This window comes from Mauremys reevesii, linkage group 5 (assembly GCF_016161935.1).
Source record: "Mauremys reevesii isolate NIE-2019 linkage group 5, ASM1616193v1, whole genome shotgun sequence".
Classification (NCBI taxonomy): Eukaryota; Metazoa; Chordata; order Testudines; family Geoemydidae; genus Mauremys; species Mauremys reevesii.
This window is the reverse complement of record NC_052627.1, coordinates 113865407-113886106: the sequence shown is the minus strand read 5'-3', so window position 1 is coordinate 113886106 and position 20700 is coordinate 113865407. Positions and strand designations below refer to the sequence as shown.

The 20700-nt window shown below is 40.6% G+C and overlaps 1 protein-coding gene across 11 annotated transcripts in view; it reads left to right on the top strand.

Annotated features, from left to right (window-relative positions):
• Nucleotides 1-20700, top strand: part of EVC2 (EvC ciliary complex subunit 2) — a 150040-nt gene that overhangs the window by 38668 nt on the left and 90672 nt on the right. For 6 of the 11 annotated variants that reach the window (XM_039540430.1, XM_039540424.1, XM_039540423.1 and 3 more), the window contains 3 exons: nt 3775-3909; nt 4944-4964; nt 13881-14032. In XM_039540430.1, coding sequence (XP_039396364.1) covers nt 3775-3909; nt 4944-4964; nt 13881-14032 — 308 coding nt within the window. The remainder of the gene's footprint in view (nt 1-3774; nt 3910-4943; nt 4965-13880; nt 14033-20700) is intronic. The other 5 variants (XM_039540427.1, XM_039540426.1, XM_039540425.1 and 2 more) reach the window with 2 other exon arrangements.

Here is a 20700-nt window from a genome sequence, read left to right as displayed (position 1 = left end):
TTAAAAATTCTAGCCTTCCCATTGGCTCTTTTTGGTCAGGTGCCCCCCTCTTTTCCCTTTACCTGGGGGACTTTTTAACCATTTACAGATAAAGCAAGTAAAGAACAGCTACCAAGAGGGATTTTAAAGCTAACTGGCTGGCTGGGTGTCCATCAAAGGGAGCTACCCTCCCCCCCCCCTTCATTTATCACAGCACCACTCACAGCACCAGCCATGGTGAGTATGACTCTCTAGAGGTGTAGGAAATGAGGAGAGAATCGCTCATTTGCATGAAACTGACTATAGGGCAGTGTCACCGAATACTGGCACCATTTTCCAGAGGCGGGGGTGATTTTAGCTGATATCTCACTCCTGAGGGCACAAAGGCAGAAAGAGCACAGCTGCTGGTGTCCCGGGCCCATATGCTGTTAGCCTCTGTACTGCAGTGGTGCCTGTCAAATTTATCACCCAGGCTCCCTCCATTCGTATGTCTGCTGTTGTCTTCTTCCTTCATCTCCTCATTCTCCTCACTGTTCAGGCCAGAGGCCTGTGGCTTGGGCTCCTCGGAAGTATCCACAGGCATGGTGAGGTCTTTGCCAAGTATGGTATGCAGCTCTTTGTAAAAGGGACAGGTCTGTGGCTCAGCACCAGATTGACCAGCCTCCTAGTATGCCAGTTGAGGTTCCTTTGCTTTCACCCAGCACTGCTGCTGGTCCCTATTGTAGCCCCTCTGCATCGCCTGTGCAGTCCGCTTGTAGATGTCGATGTTTCCACGGCTGCTTCGAAGCTGTACCTGCACAGCCTCTTCTCCCCACAGGCCCAGAGATTCATTATCTTCTGTCTACTCCAAGCCCCAAAGCGTGTCACTGTCGTGGTCAGCCGGGCAGTTGAACACAACAATGGAGAACTGCGAGGTGTGCTCACCAAGCTAGGCAATGAGGAAGAGGCATTTCAAAAATGCACAGGCCTTCCAGTCTGCAGGACCCCTGTGTAGCATCAGGGATGTAAGTCTTGAATCCTGGTCTATAGGCCTATTAGGCACTAGTAAGTTCCAACCTGCCATGCAGTGGCCTGCTAATAATTGTGAGAATGTCAGAGTTCAGCTTCTAGAGACGCCGATCCTGGGATCTGATTGGCAGAATGCTGGGGGTCCTGATTGGTTCCCTGCTTCTATTTAAACCAAGCGCAGTAATAGGAAGTTCCCCCTGCTTGGGGGTGCTTCCCTTGCAGTGCCTGCTCCTACTACCTGTTGCTGATCTCCTGGTAACGTGACCCTGCTTGCCTCCTGCTCTGATCACTAGGTCAGACTGCCCACGTCCCAGTCTGACAGGCAGTGGAGTTCACACTTGAGACCAGAGAGGTCAGTGTCAGCATTGTGGGACAGCTGCTGGAGGACTGTTAGGGTTGACATAGATAGCACAGTGTCTGCATGTGCTGTGTCCACTTCAGTACTTCGACTATGGCTCAGTGCTCAACCAGTTACTATGTTGACGTAACAGGGCGCTTACATCAGTGGGAGACAAATTCATGTGTATGCAATGTTGTAGCCACATTGGTCCTAGGATATTAGAGAGACAAGGTGAGTGAGATCATATCTTTTATTGGACCAATTTCTATTGGTGAGAGAGAGATACTTTCAAGTGGGCTCTCTCGCCAACAGAAGTTGGTCCAATAAAAGATATGGTATTACCTCACCCACCTTGTCTCTCACATGTATGTGTAGACACATTGCAAATTCCCACTGTTTGAAGGTGAGAGATCTCCATCTTAACAATCTCTGCTGAGCACAACTATAGCAGAGCGCAGGTGAGCACTGTCCTGGTGTCGTCATTGTCCTCAAAGAGCAACCTAGGTAATTAGAGGACTGGAGATATCAACATCTGAGGAAATACTTTTAAAAAGATATAAGTATGTTTAGGTTAGCTATGTGACTATTCAAAGTGTGTGTGGAGTGGAGAGGATAGAAGTCTGCAGCTCTATGAAAGGCATAAGGGCGAGGGGTTGTTGGACATTATACAATACTGTTACAAATGAAGATGATACAAATGAATGTTTGATATTTCTATGCTGAAAAATGTAACTTTAATTAAACCCAGAAAAAGATTAGTGTGGGGTTTGGAGTAGGGATAATACCAGGAGGGGGTTAGAGTGGTATTAATGTCAGCCTGTACTTTCTGGACATACTTTTTAGGAGTAGAAAATAATACAAAGGGACATAACTGGTAGTAATTGGCTGAAATTCAGAGGGGAGGAAATTTAAGATGAGAAAAAACTTCTAGATATTAAGATGTTAGTAATTTATTATTGAAATGGGTAAATGACTGTTGGTTCTCTTTTCATTTAGTAATTTCAGGCATTGATGGACATATGAAAGGATTCAAGACATAGTAAAATTATTCATCTAACTATTTAACTCATTTTATACTAATTGATTTAAATGCTCCAAGTGTTTCATTATTGTAGAAGTATGACTGAAAGTAATACAGATTTTTGTCAATTAGATTGTCAGTCAAGAGCTTTTCAAATACAATACTGTGAATTGAGCCTTAGGACCTGCTTTCTAAATCTCATAAAGTGGCAAATTAATGGCCTATGTTAATGGTTCAAGTATCTTCTAAATACAAAGAAGCTACTAAATCTGAACTAGGATAGACTATTTTAGGTTTGGGGATGATTCTTTCTTTAGTAAATTGTACCATAGTCCAGAAATATATTAAATATATTAAACAGTCTAAATGTGAGTTAGGATTTTAGCCCAAACTGGAATATAAGGTACTAAATTCTGCTCTTTTAGATTGACATAAATCCATTTGAAAACAAGTGCCAGATTTGATAAATGCTTCACGCAAACACAGTTGCCATTGACTTCATGGAGTGCTTTCACACTGAATGCACCACGCTTACCAGGCGGCATGTTAAGAAATAGAATGCACCATGCTTAGAGATCGCATGTTAGTTATTTAAAAGTTGCAGCTGTGACAAACGTGATTCCTATGCAATGAAACATTACCACAATGGCTATATGTTACGTTTAATCCAAAGATCTCAGAGTTGAGTTGTATATTGCCATTCTCATGTGAGACATTATGCCCATTTTATAGAAACATAAAGTGAATTGAAAAGAGGTTAATTAAACCCTAACCCTAAAGATGTGATTGAAGGATATATTTGAAAAGGAAGGCAGTTTGGCTTGTGGTTCTTGACTCCTGGATTCCATTCCTGATTCTGGCACATGCAGTTAGCATAAGTGTGTGAGGAAAATTGAGTAGCTTTGCCACTTATGAATAAAACACTCAACACAAACATATGCTGATTGAAACCTTTTTACCTCACTGATTATCCTGTTTAGGAGAAAATTTTCAAAAGTGGCCTCTAATTTCATGTGCTCAGCTTCAGACTGGGTTTCAAAGTTGCTGAACATTCCCAGCTGCCATTAACTGGAACTGTGAATGCTTTGCACCTCTGAAAATTAAAATAAGTATTTGGTCCCTCAAAAGTTGCATTGGCTAATATTTAACTTAGGATAGTTTCTGTAGCTTAGTTTATGCAGTTGGTGAGTCTAGATGATCATAATGGTCCCTTTTGGCCTTAAAATTTATGAAAAAATAAACCATTTCTGAAAATCTTAATAGAATTATTGTAATTAAGTCTTACTACTTAGTAATTCCATATTCTTGTGAAGATTGTTAAAAGTAATGTACTGTGCTGTTTACAGCTATAATCTGTGTCTGATTTTTGTGCATATGTAACTCTGGGAAGAAATATCGTTTACATATTACATTCTTTCAATTTCAGATTTTGTACAGCCATGGCATCCATGCTTCAGGATTCTTCGTTGCTTTTGTTATTTCTTTTGTATTAACATGTGTTGCGTTTTTTGCTTTTTACCAAACTAGAAGATTAAAATGGAGTTTCCTTAATGAAAAACAGGTGAGTCATATATTCTACAATAAAACTTTATCTCATCTTCTCATAAATGGTATATTGAAATGGTTTCCAGAGTTAAGAAATGCAGTGACTAGCCTGAAATTTTGAAAAGTTGGCAGTGGAAAGATAAATTGAGATATTCAGTCAGAATCTAAGCTGATGTAAATCTGTATAGCTCCATTGTGTTTGGCATGGTCAACCTTAGAGAGGGGAATCTAGGACTGGCCATAATCATCTATCACATTTTAAAGGTGTTAATCCATGTCTACAGTATGTGTTAAATTGTGTTGGAAAAAGTGGGAGGAACCAAGATAACTCTCCCACAAGACATGCGATGAAACTCAGCAGAGGACTGTTTTGAGCACTGTGTCAAGAACTGGCCTAATCTGATGACAGTTTGTGAACAAAACTGTGAAAAAATAGATGGCACTGTCACAGCCAAAGTTCTCAACATTGGGCTTAAGAAAAGTGTTGAACACATGCTGAGTACTCTGAAGCCTATTTCTGTAGCCTTGAACAAAATGCAGGGAAATAGCTGTTTTGTTGCTAATGCTGTTGAAATTTGGAAGGAACTGAGATCTTAAAAATAGAAATATGCAATGAAAGAGTTAAATTACAAGCATTAAAAAAAGAGTGGGACAGGCACTATCTGCAGCTCATTTTCTTACAAATTTTCTCAATACTTGGTGCTAGGGTCAAACCTTAACTGCTGAAGAAGAGGAGTTGGCTATGATATGGACATCCAGCAATCATCCCTCCATAATGCCAACTATAATAAACTTCAGAGCTAAGGGTGGGAATTTCACCATTTAAGAAATATGTTTGCTGATGTTTTAAAGAAAGTCACACCAGTGAACTGGTGGAAGTCACTTAAGCACTTGGATTCAGAGACTGTTGAAGTGATAATCTCACTTTTAACAGCAGTAGCTTCTTCTGCCGGAGTAGAAAGAATATTTTCTTCCTTTGGACTAATTCATTTCAAATTCAGAAATCGTTTGGGACCTGAAAAAGCAGGAAAGCTTGTTTTTCTTTTCCAGATTATGAACACGAAAATGAAGGTGAAGATGACTGAATTAGCTGCGGAAGCCAATATTTTAAGTTTCTCATGTTGACCTGGCTGACATAGTTGATTTTAATTTTTTTAAATATTTCATTAACTATTTTAGTTAAAAACAATTTTAACAAAAACAAACCTGATTTTAAAAAACTTGAGTGTTTTTAACTAAATTCAAAAATTCATATACTTGTTTTGTTAAAATATTATATATTTGCTGTTGAAGAAAAAAATCCAGAATAAATAACATTGTTGTTTTAGGTAAATAAAACAATTTAAATGTCTGGTGATGTTCTCCTAATACAGCATGGCAAGAAAATCCTCCAAATATTAATGATTAACCTGTTGAATTGCAGATAGTTTGCCTCCCAATGACTTTATAAATATCTGCTTCAATTACCTTTGGTAAATGGAATAACCAAACAATCATTCATTTTCTGATATAGCTGTAAAACTAATCTGAAAAGTTTTCAAAATAAATCACTTCAAAAATGTATAGCATATACCTTCAAAAATGAAACCTACATCTATCTCTGAGTTGTGAGGAATATATATTAAGGTTATAACAACCAACAAGAATGCATTTTTATGTAGGAATCTATAATTTAATTGAGTCTTCCTGACTAGTGATTTAAATCATGATTGAAATCAATTTGATTGAAATCAAATCCACCCTGGATTCCACTCTCAGCACATTAAGTGCACCATAGTCCAGGCATATGCTCTAACAAATGATGCAGATGAAGAGGACAAAGAGAGATTCTATACAGAATTGAATGATGTAATGAAAGAAATACCAAACCACGATCTTGGTCTGGTTATGGGAGATTTTAATGACCAGATTGGAAATGAAAGACGAGGTAGGGAGACAGTCATCAGTCCACATACAACTGGAACAATGACAGACAATGGCACAAGACTTCTTGAATTTTGTGCCAAAAACAATCTTAGCATCTGCAATTATTTCTTCCAACATAAAAACATACGCAAAATGACATGGATTTCACCAGATGGCCGTACACAAAATGAGATCAACTATATCTGTGTTAGTCAGAGGTGGAAAACATCAGTGTTAAACACAAGAGTATTCAGAGGAGCAGATATAGGGAGCAGTCACTATTTGCTGAAAGCAAACATCAAATAGAAGTTTAAAGTGCTTGGAAAGAAAGAACACAGACTCAGATTATTCAATACACAGACACTACAAGATTTCAGGTTACGAAAAGAGTACCAGATAGAGGTCAAGAATAGGTTAAAAGAGCGAGAAGAAAACAAAGTGGAAAAATACTAGGATCTTTTCAAAACAGCTATGCTAGAAGCAGCTGAAAAGATAATTGGCAGAGAGGAAGCAATAAAGAACAGTGGATCTCAGAAGAAACATGGAAAATTATAGACAAAAGAAGAAGAAAACAAAAGGATCTAGTACTACAACATGCAACTGAAGAAACAAAACAAACCTACAGGAACTTTGACAAAGCAATAAATAAACAATGCAAAAAATATAAGTGAAATTGAATAGAAAGTAAGGCTAGTGAAACTGAAGAAGCAGGGGAAAGAAATGATACAAGAACAGTCTACAGGATCCTGAAACAGGTAACAGGATATGGATCAAAATTCAGAAGTGTCCCAGTGAAAGGGAAACAAGGAGAAATTTTGAAAACACATGAGGAACAAGAAAATAGATGGGTGGAACACTTCAGAGAAGTGCTAAACCAAGCAGAACCAATTACAAAACTGGAATTTAACAATGATAAACCATTAGACCTAAATATAGATGTATCTGAGGTAAAAATCAAAGAAGTAAAGCATTGCAGAAGCTGAAAAACAAGGCATCTGGTTTGGATGGAATTCATCCTGAGATGCTTAAATATGGAGGTGAAGATGTGGAATCAGTCATCTGTTCGCTGTGCAACAAAATATGGACAGAAGAGAAAGTTCTGGAAGAATGGGCCCTCGTTATCATAATCAAGTTACCAAAGAAAGGTGATCTAAACAGTTGTTCAAATTGGAGGGCAGTAACACTTCTGTGTGTCACAGGAAAAGTATAAGCAGCAGTCCTCCTGAACAGAATGAAAAGAAAGATGGATACCATCCTACGTGAACAACAATCTGGATTTAGACAAGGGAGATCATGCACAGATGCTATTTCACCCTGAGATGGATTATTGAGAACACAATTGAATTCCAAAGCAGTCGTGCCATCAATTTTATGAACTTTCAAAAGGCATTAGATAGTGTAAACGGTGTGGAAAATTGTGGAACAATATGGAATTGCAAAAAAAATAACATTATGAAGGCATTCTACGTCAACTCAAAATGCTGCATTAAAATGGAAATTGGATTGAGTAAGCCATTCAATATCAAGACAGCTGTAAGGTAGGGGAGTGTCCTGTCTCCTTTTTTGTTTATGCTAGTCGTTGACTATGGATTATGGTTCTAATGGGGGACTTCAGCTGGGAGAGCAATACAGCAGCGCACAGACAATCCAGGAAGTTTTTGGAGAGTGTTGGGGGCAACTTCCTGGTACAAGTGCTGGAGGAACCGATTTGGGGCCATGCTCCTGTTGACCTGCTGCTTACAAACAGGGAAGAATTGGTAGGGGAAGTAGAAGTGGGTGGCAACCTAGGCAGCAGTGACCATGAGATGGTTGAGTTCAGGATCCTGACAAAAGGGAGAAAGGAGAGTAGCAAAATATGGACCCTGGACTTCAGAAAAGCAGAGTTAAAACTCCCTTAGGTAACTGATGGGCAGGATCCCCTGGGAGGCTAATATGAGGGGGCAAGGAGTCCAGGAGAGCTGGCTGTATATTAAAGAAGCCTTATTGAGGGCGCAGGAACAAACCATCCCAAAGTGCAGAAAGAATAGCAAATATGGCAGGCAACCAGCTTGGCTTAACAGTGAAATCTTCGGTGAGGTGAAACTCAAAAAGGAAGCTTACAAGAAGTGGAAATTTGGACAGATGATTAGGGAGGAGTATAAAAATATTGCTAGAGCATGCAGGGGTGTAATCAGGAAGGCAACAGCACAATTAGAGTTGCAGCTAGCAAGGGATGTGAAGGGTAACAAGAAGGGTTTCTACAGGTATGTTAGCAACAAGAAGACAGTCAGGAAAAGTGTGGGACCCTTGCTGAATGGGAGAGGCAACATAGTGACAGATGATGCGGAAAAAGCTGAAGTACTCAATGCTTTTTTTGCCTCAATCTTCACAGACAAGGTCAGCTCCCAGACTGCTGCACTGGGCAACACAGTATGGGGAGTAGGTGAGCAGCTTTCAGTGGTGAAAGAACAGGTTAAGGACTATTTAGAAAAGCTGGACATGCAGAAGTCCATGGGTCCAGATCTATTGCATCCAAGGGTGCTGAGGGAGTTAGCTGATGTGATTGCAGAGCTATTGGCCATTATCTTTGAAAATTCGTGGCAATCCGGGGAGGTCCTGGATGATTGAAAAAAGGCAAATATAGTGCCCATATTTAAAAAAGGGAAAAAAGAGAACCCGGGGAATTACAGACCGGTCAGCCTCACTTTAGTCCCCAGCAAAATCCTGGAGCAGGTCCTCCAGAGATACATTTTGGGGCACGTGGAGGAGAGGGAGGTGATCAGGAACAGTCAACATGGATTCACCAAGGGCAAGTCATGCCTGACCAACCTGATTGCCTTCTATGAGGAGATAACTGGATATGTGGAAAGCAGTGGTTGTGATATATCTTGACTTTAGCAAAGCTTTTGATATGGTCTCCCACAGTATTCTTGCCAGCAAGTTAAAAAAATATGGATTGGATAAATGGACTATAAGGTGGATAAAAAGCTGGCTAGATTGTCAAGCTCAATGGGTAGTGATCAACGGCTTGATATCTAGTTGGCAGCCAGTATCAAGCGGAGTGCCCCAGGGGTGAGTCCTGGGGCTGGTTTTGTTCAACATCTTTATTAATGATCTGGATGATGGGATAAATCTGCAAATTCGCAGATTACACTAAACTGGGGGGAGAGGTAGATATGCTGGAGGGTAGGAATACGGTCCAGAGTGACCTAGGCAAATTGGACGATTGGGCCAAAAGAAATCTGATGAGATTCAACAAGGACAAGTGCAGAGTTCTGCACTTAGGAAGGAAGAATCCCATGCACCACTACAGGCTCGGGACCAACTGGCTAAGCAGCAGTTCTGCAGAAAAGGTCCTGGGGATTACAGTGGATGAGAAGCTTGATATGAGTCAGCAGTGTGCCCTTGTTGCCAAGAAGGGCAGTGGCATATTGGGCTGTATTAGTAGGAGCATTGCCAGCAGATCGAGGGAAGTGATTATTCCCCTCTATTTGGCACTGGTGAGGCCACACCTGGAGTATTGTGTCCAGTTTTGGTCCCTCCCCCCCACCCTCCACTACAGTAAGGATGTGGAGAAATTGGGGAGAGTCCAGCGGAGGGCAACAAAAACGATTAGGGGGCTGGGGCACATGACTTACGAGGAGAGGCTGAGGGAACTGGGGTTATTTAGTCTGCAGAAGAGAAGAGTGTAGGGTGGGATTTGATAGCAGCCTTCAATTACCTGAAGTGGGGTTCCAAAGAGGATGGAACTAGACTGTTCTCAGTGGTGGCAGATGACAGAACAAGAAACAATGGTCTCAAGTTGCAGTGCGGAAGGTCTAGGTTGGATATCAGGAAACACTATTTCACTAGGAGGGTGGTGAAGCACGGGAATGGGTTACCTAGGGAGGTGGTGGAATCTCCATCCTTAGAGGTTTTTAAGGCCCAGCTTGACAAAGCTTTGGCTGGGATGATTTAGTTGGTGTTGGTCCTGCTTTGAGCAAGGGATTGGACTAGATGACCTCCAGAGGTCTCTTCCAACCCTAATATTCTGTGATTCTAAAACAATTGACAGTGATACATATGGCCTAAAATGGAACAATTCAAGGTTATTTGATCTAGATTTTGCTGATGAAATCGCTCTTATCAGTGAAGATGCCAGTGGACTACAGAAATGCACAAACCAGGTAAAAGAAGTAATGGAGAAGATAGGTTTGAGATACAATGCAAAGAAATGCAAAGTCATGTTGAAGGGGACTATAGGGACAAAAATCAAAATTGAAGAGAAATTGGAGAAGGTGGACAATTGTACGTATCTTGGAAGTACCATCAGCCAATATGGTACTAGTTCCGAGGAAATCAGAGGAAGAATCGAGAAGGCAGATGCTGCATTTGGAAGACTCAGAAACATCTGGCAACTCAAAACCATCTCCCTCAAGACCAAACTGAATGTGTACAAATCAATTGTTAACGCTGTAACAACATATAGCAGTGAGACATGGCAACTTACTGAGAAAGGCATGCAAAACCTGGATGCATTTTGTCACAAATATCTGAGAAGAATATTGGGAATAACATATAGAGATAGGAAGACGAATGAAGAAGTCAAAAAATTACTGAACAAAGTACTCTCTCATAAATAATCTACAAGAGAAGACATCAATGGCTGGGACATGTGCTGAGAATGGAAAAAGAACTCTTACCAAATACCACCCTTGAATGGAAGCCAGAAAACCCAAGAAGAAAGAGAGGAAGACTGTGAATAGCATGGAAATGAACAGTTCTGAACGACATCAAGCACCTTAACATGAAATGGGAAGATTTGGAGAGAAGGGCAGTTGACAGGCAAGGATGGCAAATGTGGGTTGCCCAATGTGCAGCAAAGCATGGGATGGACTAAGGTCTAAGGTAAGGTCCTCCTGCCTAAGAACACTCCCTTGACCTAACACACTCGAATTGGTCCTGACTCCTCTGTCAGTGCCAATGAGCAGGTCTTCCATGGTCCTGCTCAGCCTTCCTCTGCAATGCCACTCCTGCCCTTCTGGTGGCATGGGTTCCCTGTTAGCATTGGAATGTCCTGGCAAGTCAAACACAAGCTTAGCATTCTCTGTCCTTTCTCCTTTGAAGGAACCTAAGAACTCCCCCGCGACATGACATATAGCTTTGCTGCCAAAGGCCACAATATTGATACTTTTTAGCATCCGAGAAATGCTACTGTTACAGCCTCCTTCCTTCAGACTATTTTTGTAGCCCACCAGGAAACAACTAAGCCTAAAAGTGAAGTACAGTTGTTAAAATGTTGCAGTTTACAGTGTATCAAGGGGCCAGTTGGTATGGGGTTCAGTGCCTTGTACTAGTTACCTATTTCTTCATTAAAGGCTGGCCATCATTTGGAGAACATAAGTGTTCAAGGTATCGGAATGGAAAAGAGAAGTGGCTTTCCAGTCCTGTGGTGGACACCTAGCCACCAGTGCCGGAGAGATGTTCCTGCTGACGGTCAACCCTGTACATCTTGCTCAGTGGAGAGATGTGGTGAGCTATGAAGGTGGACCAAGTACATTTGACCTGTTGTTAAACCTGAAGAACCAGCTTGAATTTCTTCTACACTGAAAATTTGCTGAATTATGCTTACAGGACTGGCAGGCAATTTGAGAGGAAATTGACGGTATTCTCAGCTAGCGGAAGAGGTACAAAGAACCACAGAGAACATCAACACATCCCCCAACCCCCACTTCATCACCAGGAAGTTTTGGCTCCTGTGAACAGTATTTGAAAGGAACATGGAAACATAGCACCACAAGTGTATTTTCGTCCCAGAACTTTTGGATTAGCACCACAAGCCAGTTGCCTCTACATATCTAAAGGACGGGGTGCTGTGATTTTGGAACCATGAGAGTGGATGCTTCAGTCAGCTACCCCCACTTCTCCTGGCTTCTGCGGAGTGGCTCAGCACAGGAAGAGGCCACACACCAGGGACTGGGAACAGTAATAAACATTTGCAGTGGTCACAGGGAGATGGAACACTGACTTTCCTCGGACAAACAAAAGAGTTCCGTTTCCCTTCCCAGACCTAGGCAGGCCCTCACCCAAACCTCCAACCCACCCCCACTCTCCTTCCATGCAGCTCTTGTTTGGAAGGTGAAGGAAAGAGGGTGTGGAGAGAGGTGGTTTGGGGTCTTTGGACAATCGTAAATGTCATAAAACGGTTCTTTCCCCACCAGGTCCCCTCTTTCCCTCCATTTTCCCCTCTGGTCCATGTGACCCAGTGACTGTTCAGACTAAGAAATGCACAGACACAGGGACACAGTGACTGCATATTAATAATCTGTTATAGCTTCTTCTAAATGCTTTATGATGGTTCATGGTTTTTCAATAAAATCATTGATTTACAGCTATCTTGCTTGGGGACCATGTCGTGGTGGAGCATGGGTGGGGCGTGGTGAGTGGGGGGTGGCTTCAGGCATGTATTACCGGAGCAAGAGAGGCTATTTTCAGGGAGTAAATCCTTACCAGCCTTGGATTCTGATTCCTGCTGCAGCTCGAGGTTCCTCAGGGGAGGCTTCCTCAACCGAGTCCACTGGGTAGAAGTGCAGAATAATGTGCTCCTCTTCCTCTGAGGTCCCTGCTGCCTCCTCTCCCTGCCCTGATTGGCATCCGCTCGTACAGTGAGGCTAGCGGGATTGAGGAAAGGGTCATGACTTACTGTAGTCTCAGTTCACTCAGCTCTGAAGAGCACCCAGGCCATGCCACATTGGAGGCATATATACGCACACCCCTCATGCATACTAGCTTTCCTGCACTATGCTGTCCTTCAGGATTGTGCTTCAGGGCTTCAGATGTGAACAATGGGGGAGGGGAATATGGAACAATAATGCACACGTACCAGGTACAGTTGCAACTGTAGACATAAATTTAGACTAATGTTCACCTGGAGATGATGATCTAATATTTCAACTATAATCCTCCACATTACAGAATAAACCTTCAAGAGAAAAGAGTGCAAAGCCATTTTTATGTATCAGAAAGGAGCAGCAAAGGGAGGGGAGGAAACAAAGTACTGTTATTTTGTCTTTGCAGTTCACCTTTTCTAAACAATTCTTTCCATGTCTTTTTTTAACTTTTGTGTCTCATGAGTTTCTGCTGGGAGAGTCCTACAAGTGGTAAAGAGAAGGATGGACATGTATCCTATTTAAATTTACAATAAAGATTGTATTTATTGTAAAATAATGGCTTACTAAGAGAGAGAAACTTCCATACTTATCTGTGAGCATCATGTTTGAAAAATGTCTCTATTAACCTTTTGATTTCTCTTCATTCAGAAGAAATCACAGTAAGTGAAAATAGCTCAAGTCAGTCTCTCTTTTATGAACAAGGCTTGATGCTGAAATCATAAAAGTGTAACAGAATCGTCCCAGAACCAGAGGTTTTATAAAAGTTTTCTTGTCTGGTGAATTTATTAATCCTTAATCTCAAGGGACTCCATAGGTACTGCATAGTAGCAAAATTGCTTTTCCTCTTTCATAGAATTATGTATCAACTTCTGTTGGTGGAAGCAAGCTACACAGAGATCCTCTTTAGGTCTGCGGAAGAAGAGCTTTGTACAGCTCCAGAACTTGTCTCTTCCACCGACAGAAGTTAGCCCATTTAAAAGATATACCTCACCAACCTTTTCACGTCACCTGCCTGGTATCCTGGGACCAATACGAGTACAACAACACTGCAAACGTAGCATTATGTGTGACTTTGTTCAACAAGTGTAGATAAAAGGTTGTATGTACCATAATACAAATAGAATGGTCCTAGAGACTGAGTGGAAAATAACTCACTGAGGCTGGTCCAAAGCCTGTTGAAGCCAATGGATAGACTCCTATTGCCTTTTTAAAGGTGTTCAGGTGTTGCAGTGCTTAGCATTGCAATGCTTAACCGAATTAGGAGCCTAAGAGCCTTAATTCCATTGACTGTTTTCATCATTTAGGTTCCAGCTCGGTTATATACCAAAACATAGCATCCACACAAACTTCTGCTGAAGTAAATGGGAGTCTTTCCACTGACAACAGTAGGAGTTGTATCCACACTAAGGGTTGATCTGCTATAATATAACGTTTATTTTTTGTGTTTACTTAGGAGATACGATATGATCTTACTCTAGATCACAAACTGGAGTATTCACAGTTTAATTCAGGAGATCCCTTTAATGAAGATATCATTATGAATGACCAAATCATTGAGATACTGGCCTTTGAAGACTCCAAGAACATGCTTCAAGCTTTAGAAGAGTAAGAAGTCACTATTATTGCATTATACTTCACATCAACAAAACATCTCATATGCATGATACTGAATATCTGCCCTTTAGTTCTCTCTAATAGATTCCTTTCAGACACACGTCTGCACTACCTGAAGCTAATAATGGGGCATCCATGGTAACTAATGCAGGCATATTGTACATTGCCTTTTATATAGAAATTGCAGCTCAATCTAGATCCTAGGCACATGTTTTCTGAGTCAAACACACTGTAAGGGCTTGTCTACATGGCAAGTTAGCACACTGCAAGCCAGGATGTGAATCTTCAGCGCACTAGTTTGCTGTGCACTGAATGGCCTCATGCACCCTACCGCACACTGGAGGTTGTATAGTACACTTTGATGTACTCCCATGAAACATTTACTGTGCCTGTAGCAGGGTCCACATGACGAGTTAGTGAGGGGCAAGGTAGTGTGCAGTAGATTCACACCTTGGCTTACGGTGCCAGAACTCCCTGTGTAGGCAAAGCCCTTCATTAAGCTGCTAAAAGAACAGATCCACTATTTCTGGTCTCAGCCCCTTAAGTGTACAGTATTCACCATGCCAAAGGGCACTTTTCTGAGCACAGAAAACTGTTGTAGAGAGTCTATTCTATAATTATTGAGCACGTTTTGCCTTTAGAACAGCATGGCCCTGTTCCTACACAGAAAAAGGATGTGCTCCTGGTTCATATATTTTTGTGCAGCAGTATTTCTTGGGGGGGAAAAAATTGACTTTCATGCTCTTAGTTTTTCTTTAAATACCTGGATCAGAATCTAAAAAGGAACAATTTTCAGCTTTCAAAGGAAAATATTGTGTATGTGGAGTCAGAAAAGGCAGTAGTCAGCAGCTAGGAATCCTGCTTATTTTGTTGAAAGGGAGGTCAGGATTATATGACAGACACACAGCTATTAAAGGTCATCTCTTTTCTCCGGCAGAACTTGAAAAAGATCTGTTGTGAGAACAGAGTGGATTTGTTTGTGTGATCTCATGATGACCTTCCTGAAAGTCAAGTGGCAGGTAATATTCTGCAAATATAAAATAAAAATGGAATAATGTCTGTAAAAACCGAAAGCAAAGTTATGAGAGTGCTGGAATGTTGATACTTTGGCAGGGAAGGGCTCTGTTCTTTTTCTAAAAATTTGCAGAATCCTAATGAGCAGTATCATTGCCTTTCTTATATTTTGTTTCAGATTGAAAAAGGAAGTGAAATAAATGAAACCTTGACTTGTGTAATGCGGTGATAATGTGGATACTTATCCCTGTAAATTGCACAGCAGTCTTGTCTGTTCTAGCTATATAGTAACTTAGATTATTTTTTGAGAAAATTGCTGTGATTGTTAAGAGTAGCAGGATGAAATATCTTTGTAGCTCATTTTAGGATTAGTATATTTCATTTGGAAATGAGAAATATTTGGCTAATTTGAAAAAAAATAGACTCTTTAATGTCTTACTCCTCAGATATAAAGTAACTGAGAAAGGTAAATATTCTTGAAAATGGGAATGTTCATGTAACTAGAATCATACAGTGGATTAAAGCCTCGGTTTGTGTTCATTATTTAGAAATGTGATATTTTAATATTCTTCTTTGGCTTAAACAAATCTTTGTCTGTCTTTGCCCTTCACCTCTTTCCTCCCAAATTATTTTTCCTATTCCCTTCCATTTCTATGTTCTTATAGCTGCACTCCCTCATTTGTCTCTCCCTTTTCCCAACACCCTTCCCCAGGGGGACAGTTTGAATCTGTATAATTATTTTAACTGGGTTTTTTATCATAGTATTTAAGAAAAGTATTTTACAACAATAGTAGAGTTATTATACTGTTCATGTAGCTAAGCTCCATTGGACCAGAGGAGGTCTTCTAAGAAGTCCTTGTGACAGGCTGTTTGGAGTGATGGTTGGTCACAGGGCAGACTATGCAGGTAAATCATGTAAGTGACTTAATACCCAATGTAACTTAGGCCTGGTCTACACGGGGCAGGGATCAATCTAAGATACGCAACTTCAGCTACGAGAATAGTGTAGCTGAAGTTGACGTATCTTAGATCGAATTAAAATTACTTACTTCGCATCCTCCCGGTGCGCCACGGCTTCCCCCATTGACTTTGTTTCTGCCTCTCACCGAGCTGGATTTCAGCGGTTGCTGGGAGAGTGATCGGGGATCGATTTATCGCATCTACACTACATGTGATAAAAGGATCCCCGATAGATTGATCACTACCCGCTGATCTGGCGGGTAGTGTAGATGTACCCCTAGGCTCCTAAGTCATGGTGGTGATTTCTAAAATGGGTTACCTAGGGTGGTGGTGGAATCTCCTTCCTTAGAGGTTTTTAAGGTCATGATTGACAAAATGATGGAGGAGAGGGATAGCTCAGTGGTTCGAGCATTGGCCTGCTAAACCCAGGGTTGTGAGTTCAATCCTTGAGGAGGCCATTTAGGGAACTGGGGTAAAAAACTGTCTGGGGATTGGTCCTGCTTTGAGCAGGGGGTTGGACTAGATGACCTCCTGAGGTCCCTTCCAACCCATATATTCTATGATTCTGAAAGCCCTGGCTACAATGATTTAGTTGGGAATTGGTCCTGCTTTGAGTAGGGAGGTTGACTAGATGACCTCCTGAGGTCCCTTCCAACCCTGATATTCTATGATTCTATGAAAATATTACCCTGCAAGTGGTGGGTGAGTTAGCGATTGATTTTTAAAACAAAAATGCAAAGAATGCCCTGTCCTCTGAAGATCCAAACAAGAATATAATGGTTTGCTCCGGCTATGGTGCCTAAAATAACAGGGGGGAAAGGCCTATACAAGCCAGAAGAACCAATGTGGAAAGGTTTGGTCTTCTCTTGCTGCTGTACTGGATCTCCACACACACACACTCAAACACACTCACACACTCCATACCTGCACACACATATCCCAGTTGATAAGCCTTTGCTTGATGGTTTGCGGATTTCCTGTCACTTTACTGTATAGTCTCTTAGGATTCTGGCATGCTTCACAAACTTTATTAACTAATTTATACAGTATATAAACTCCATTAGAATCACTTTGCTTCCCACAAGCGCACAGCATCCCCCTCTGGGGTGAAACAGAGCATCTGCTTATGAGCACACATCAACACAGCATAACAGGTGAGGGCCATTCATGAAGAAGGCTTTCTTTGAATGAAATGGCACTGGAAATTTTAGGTTAACAGAGTGTCATTACCTAATTTGGAATTTGTCTGGACACCCAAGCTAACTCCACTGCTCTTGGGCGGATGAGAAAGGATCATACGATTTTTAATAACTCTGTCTTACATCTCATCTGAAAGACAGCACCCTTTGGCAACAGAATTCTCCTCTAATATCCTTCTGGAGCACTGGTTCAGTATCATCTCGGAGGACAGAGTGTCTCATTAATAAATCACCAACCTTGTTGCACCTGTTTTTTTTTTCCCAGGAGCTCTCTCATCCAAGTATTGATCCTGTTGGTGCTTGCTTACCTTATCTCTGACACTCTCGCAGTGGAGGAGTTATGGCTGTTGACAATGTCCCACATCATCCTTCTATAGAATTAGTCTTATTGTCTGCGGTTGACAGTACAGACATTCTTTGTGGATTTTAGGGGATGTTTTGGAAAAGAGGGGATTTGTATGGGATTTCATTGGTTTGTTTTTAACAAAACTTCTGCTAGCTAACCAGCATTTCCCAGTGGGGAAAAAAGCAAGACAGACTTTGTATTCCCTAAAGGGAAATTATGAAAGAACTTCTTGTCAATTGCTACCAAAATAACTTCCACAATTATTTTAGATTAATTGCTTTTTCTCTTTAATTGTGTTCAATGTCTTTATGCATTTTCAGACAGGTATGGCATATTCCATTTCTTTAATTAAAACAAGATGCCCGTCAGGGCATATTGTAGCATTTTGTATCTCATGAGCCAATATTATACTTCTGTTCTATGAACTATAATCTTATATTATGATATGAAAATGGTCAAGGAAATAGAGAATTCTCTGTGACAGAAATGAACAAACGTCAACAAAATCTCATTTGGCGATAGGAAACAAACTTAGATTTTATGCTTATTACTTCTGATAGGTGCTATCTTGAGGAGGCTTCCTGTATCTTAACACATTGAACTATTCTGGAGTAAGGATCTTTTGTTTTAAATAAGTTTATTTTTAGAAGTGGCCTGTATTATCAAAGGAATCCCATGTTTTGAAAGAGAGACTGCTCCAAGTAGATAGAGAAAATTAGATTTTCCTGCCCACTTCTTCTGTTTCATTTGGGGTTCAGAGGAAAAAGTGTAGTGCATATGGATATATATGTATAGTATGTATGCGTAAATAGGACACTGCCTTATTTCCAAGCAGAACAATGTTTTTCCAATCTGCTGTTGTAGTCTGGCCCTTTTACTTTGCTGCCGCAGATAGCAATGCACTCCTATTAGGGCAATTACAGTTATCACCTGTATCATCATTAGTAGTAGACTGAGTGTTTGAAATACTGGGATAAGCATTGTTATGGTGTGTCCCATAGTACTATGTGTATGAGAAGTAAGACGGAAATTTGGAGTAGTGACATTATAAATGAGGCCTTTATATATAAATGTTTTGTAATTAGTTACTACACAGTACTGTCCATTCATGTTATAGGTTATCCTTACTGCTGGTTGTCACCTTCTAGTAAACTTCACAAGGCAGGAAGGTCTAGCTTCTCTGTTCCATGGGTTGCATTGTTCTATGATACACAAGTAGTTGACGTAGATCTGGGTGTTTCTTATGGATGCTGTCTTCCAGATAACCTACTGAATGGACAGTAGCCTATTTATTAAATATTGCTGTGTTACGATTTAGTGTTGTTATCCAGACACTGAACAAGATTGTTTTGCATAACATATATCTTACTTAGTACGCAGTATCACTGACCCAAATTGTGGCTGATACTAACAGGGAATTTATTTACCCAATTTATAGTTACTGTGTAACTTAATTACTTTACCAATTTGATTTTTTTTCTTGCCTTCATGTTGTTTGCTGCCATTTGTTTGTTGATTTTTACTTGTGTGTTGGTTAAAGTTTAGCAATGTAATGCACAGTGTAAATATTGTACAGCAACAATAATAAAGTAATACAGCAATAATACAGTTGCTTTTAAACAGTAGCCAAATTCAAATTAAATGACAGTTTAACCTGGTCCAGCTCGTGGTTTCTAGCTGATTGCCAACTTAATTGTCCATATATGGTAGACTGAGGTGTAGTTCACCAGTCTGTTATTTACAAAGCACTTCATTTTTCTTTTCTTGCCTGGGGGTTTCTTCACTGTGTACTGATATCTTTTGCCATCTTCGGGGTATGAAGTGTCTTTGGTGTCTTTGGTCTGTGGGATGCAACTTTAAACATTCTCTTGAGGCTTTTGGTGACCAATTATAAATATCAGTGGACATCTACACAAATTAATACTAGGGTAGATAATTAAAGTGGGGCAGTCCAGTTCAAGGATGAAGATTTAAAAAGCTGAAAATAGAGCAATCGCATTTGTGTTTTACTACTGAACTGTCACAGCTGCAATTTCAATGGACTTTATACTGAAAACGAATGTCTTCTTTACACCAAATTAAAACAAAAAAACAAATTCTAGTTACTTGGGGCCTGATTCTCCACTGCTTTGTTTATTTATTTATTTGTATTATTGTAGCATCTAAGATCCCTTACATCTTGTGTTGTCACATTGCTGCAAAGTGGGTATATAAAGCTACCAAATTAGAAGGGGAATTTTACACCACTCTGCATATCAGTAAATGGCTCTGCAAGATGTACGGCAGTGGAGGATCAGGCTGTACTTGTATAACAGGAGATATTATACAAATAGCTGATATTCAGAATTGGGGTGAAATTCATATTCATGGCTCATGTTTTGATTAAACATGCCTAACTTTTGTGTGCATCTTATTCCCCACCCGGGGAGCCCATCTCCTGTCCACGGAGGAAGACATGAACTAGTTCTGGGTTAGAGAGCAGTTTAACTAGATGTTTCTCAGCTTCAAGCATCTTGGGCCCAATCAAAAGTCATTGGGAATTTTGCTATTGACTTCATTGAAAACAGGATATGAAGGAGCAAGTGCATAGCTTTTATTCATGTGTTAATGCTATAAGATGTGTATAGGAGATGGCCTACTCTTAAGCCCAGCTCTTAGGAGTAGGTCTAAGGCTCCCTGGCACAACACTAGCTTTGTCGTTATTCCCTCCCAAAGGATGGGCTATTCAGGTAGGGAATTTGTCTTCTCAGAGGTGGGCTATACGTAGCATGAATATTAACCAGTGTGTTTTCAACTTGCCAGAAATATGGCCTTCGTGCATTGTATTTAGATTTGGTTCACTGATCCATTCTCTGCGTGTGCCTGTCTGTCTACACATGTACACCTGTCATAGTTATTCATGTTCTCCTCTCAATTTGTATTGGAATGGACTTGGTGTTTTGTTCACAGTCTATACACAGCTGAGGAGATGGTTCAGGAGTTCATAAATGGCAGAGGTTTTTTTGGTCTTTTGTAACAACTGTATCAAATAAGCGTGTGTTTATAAATAAACTAGGAGCACTGGATCAGTATTTATGTATGGGGACATCTTTGGAATATGGACATGTTGCAATGTCAAGAGAATAGCTTTGAGAACCAAA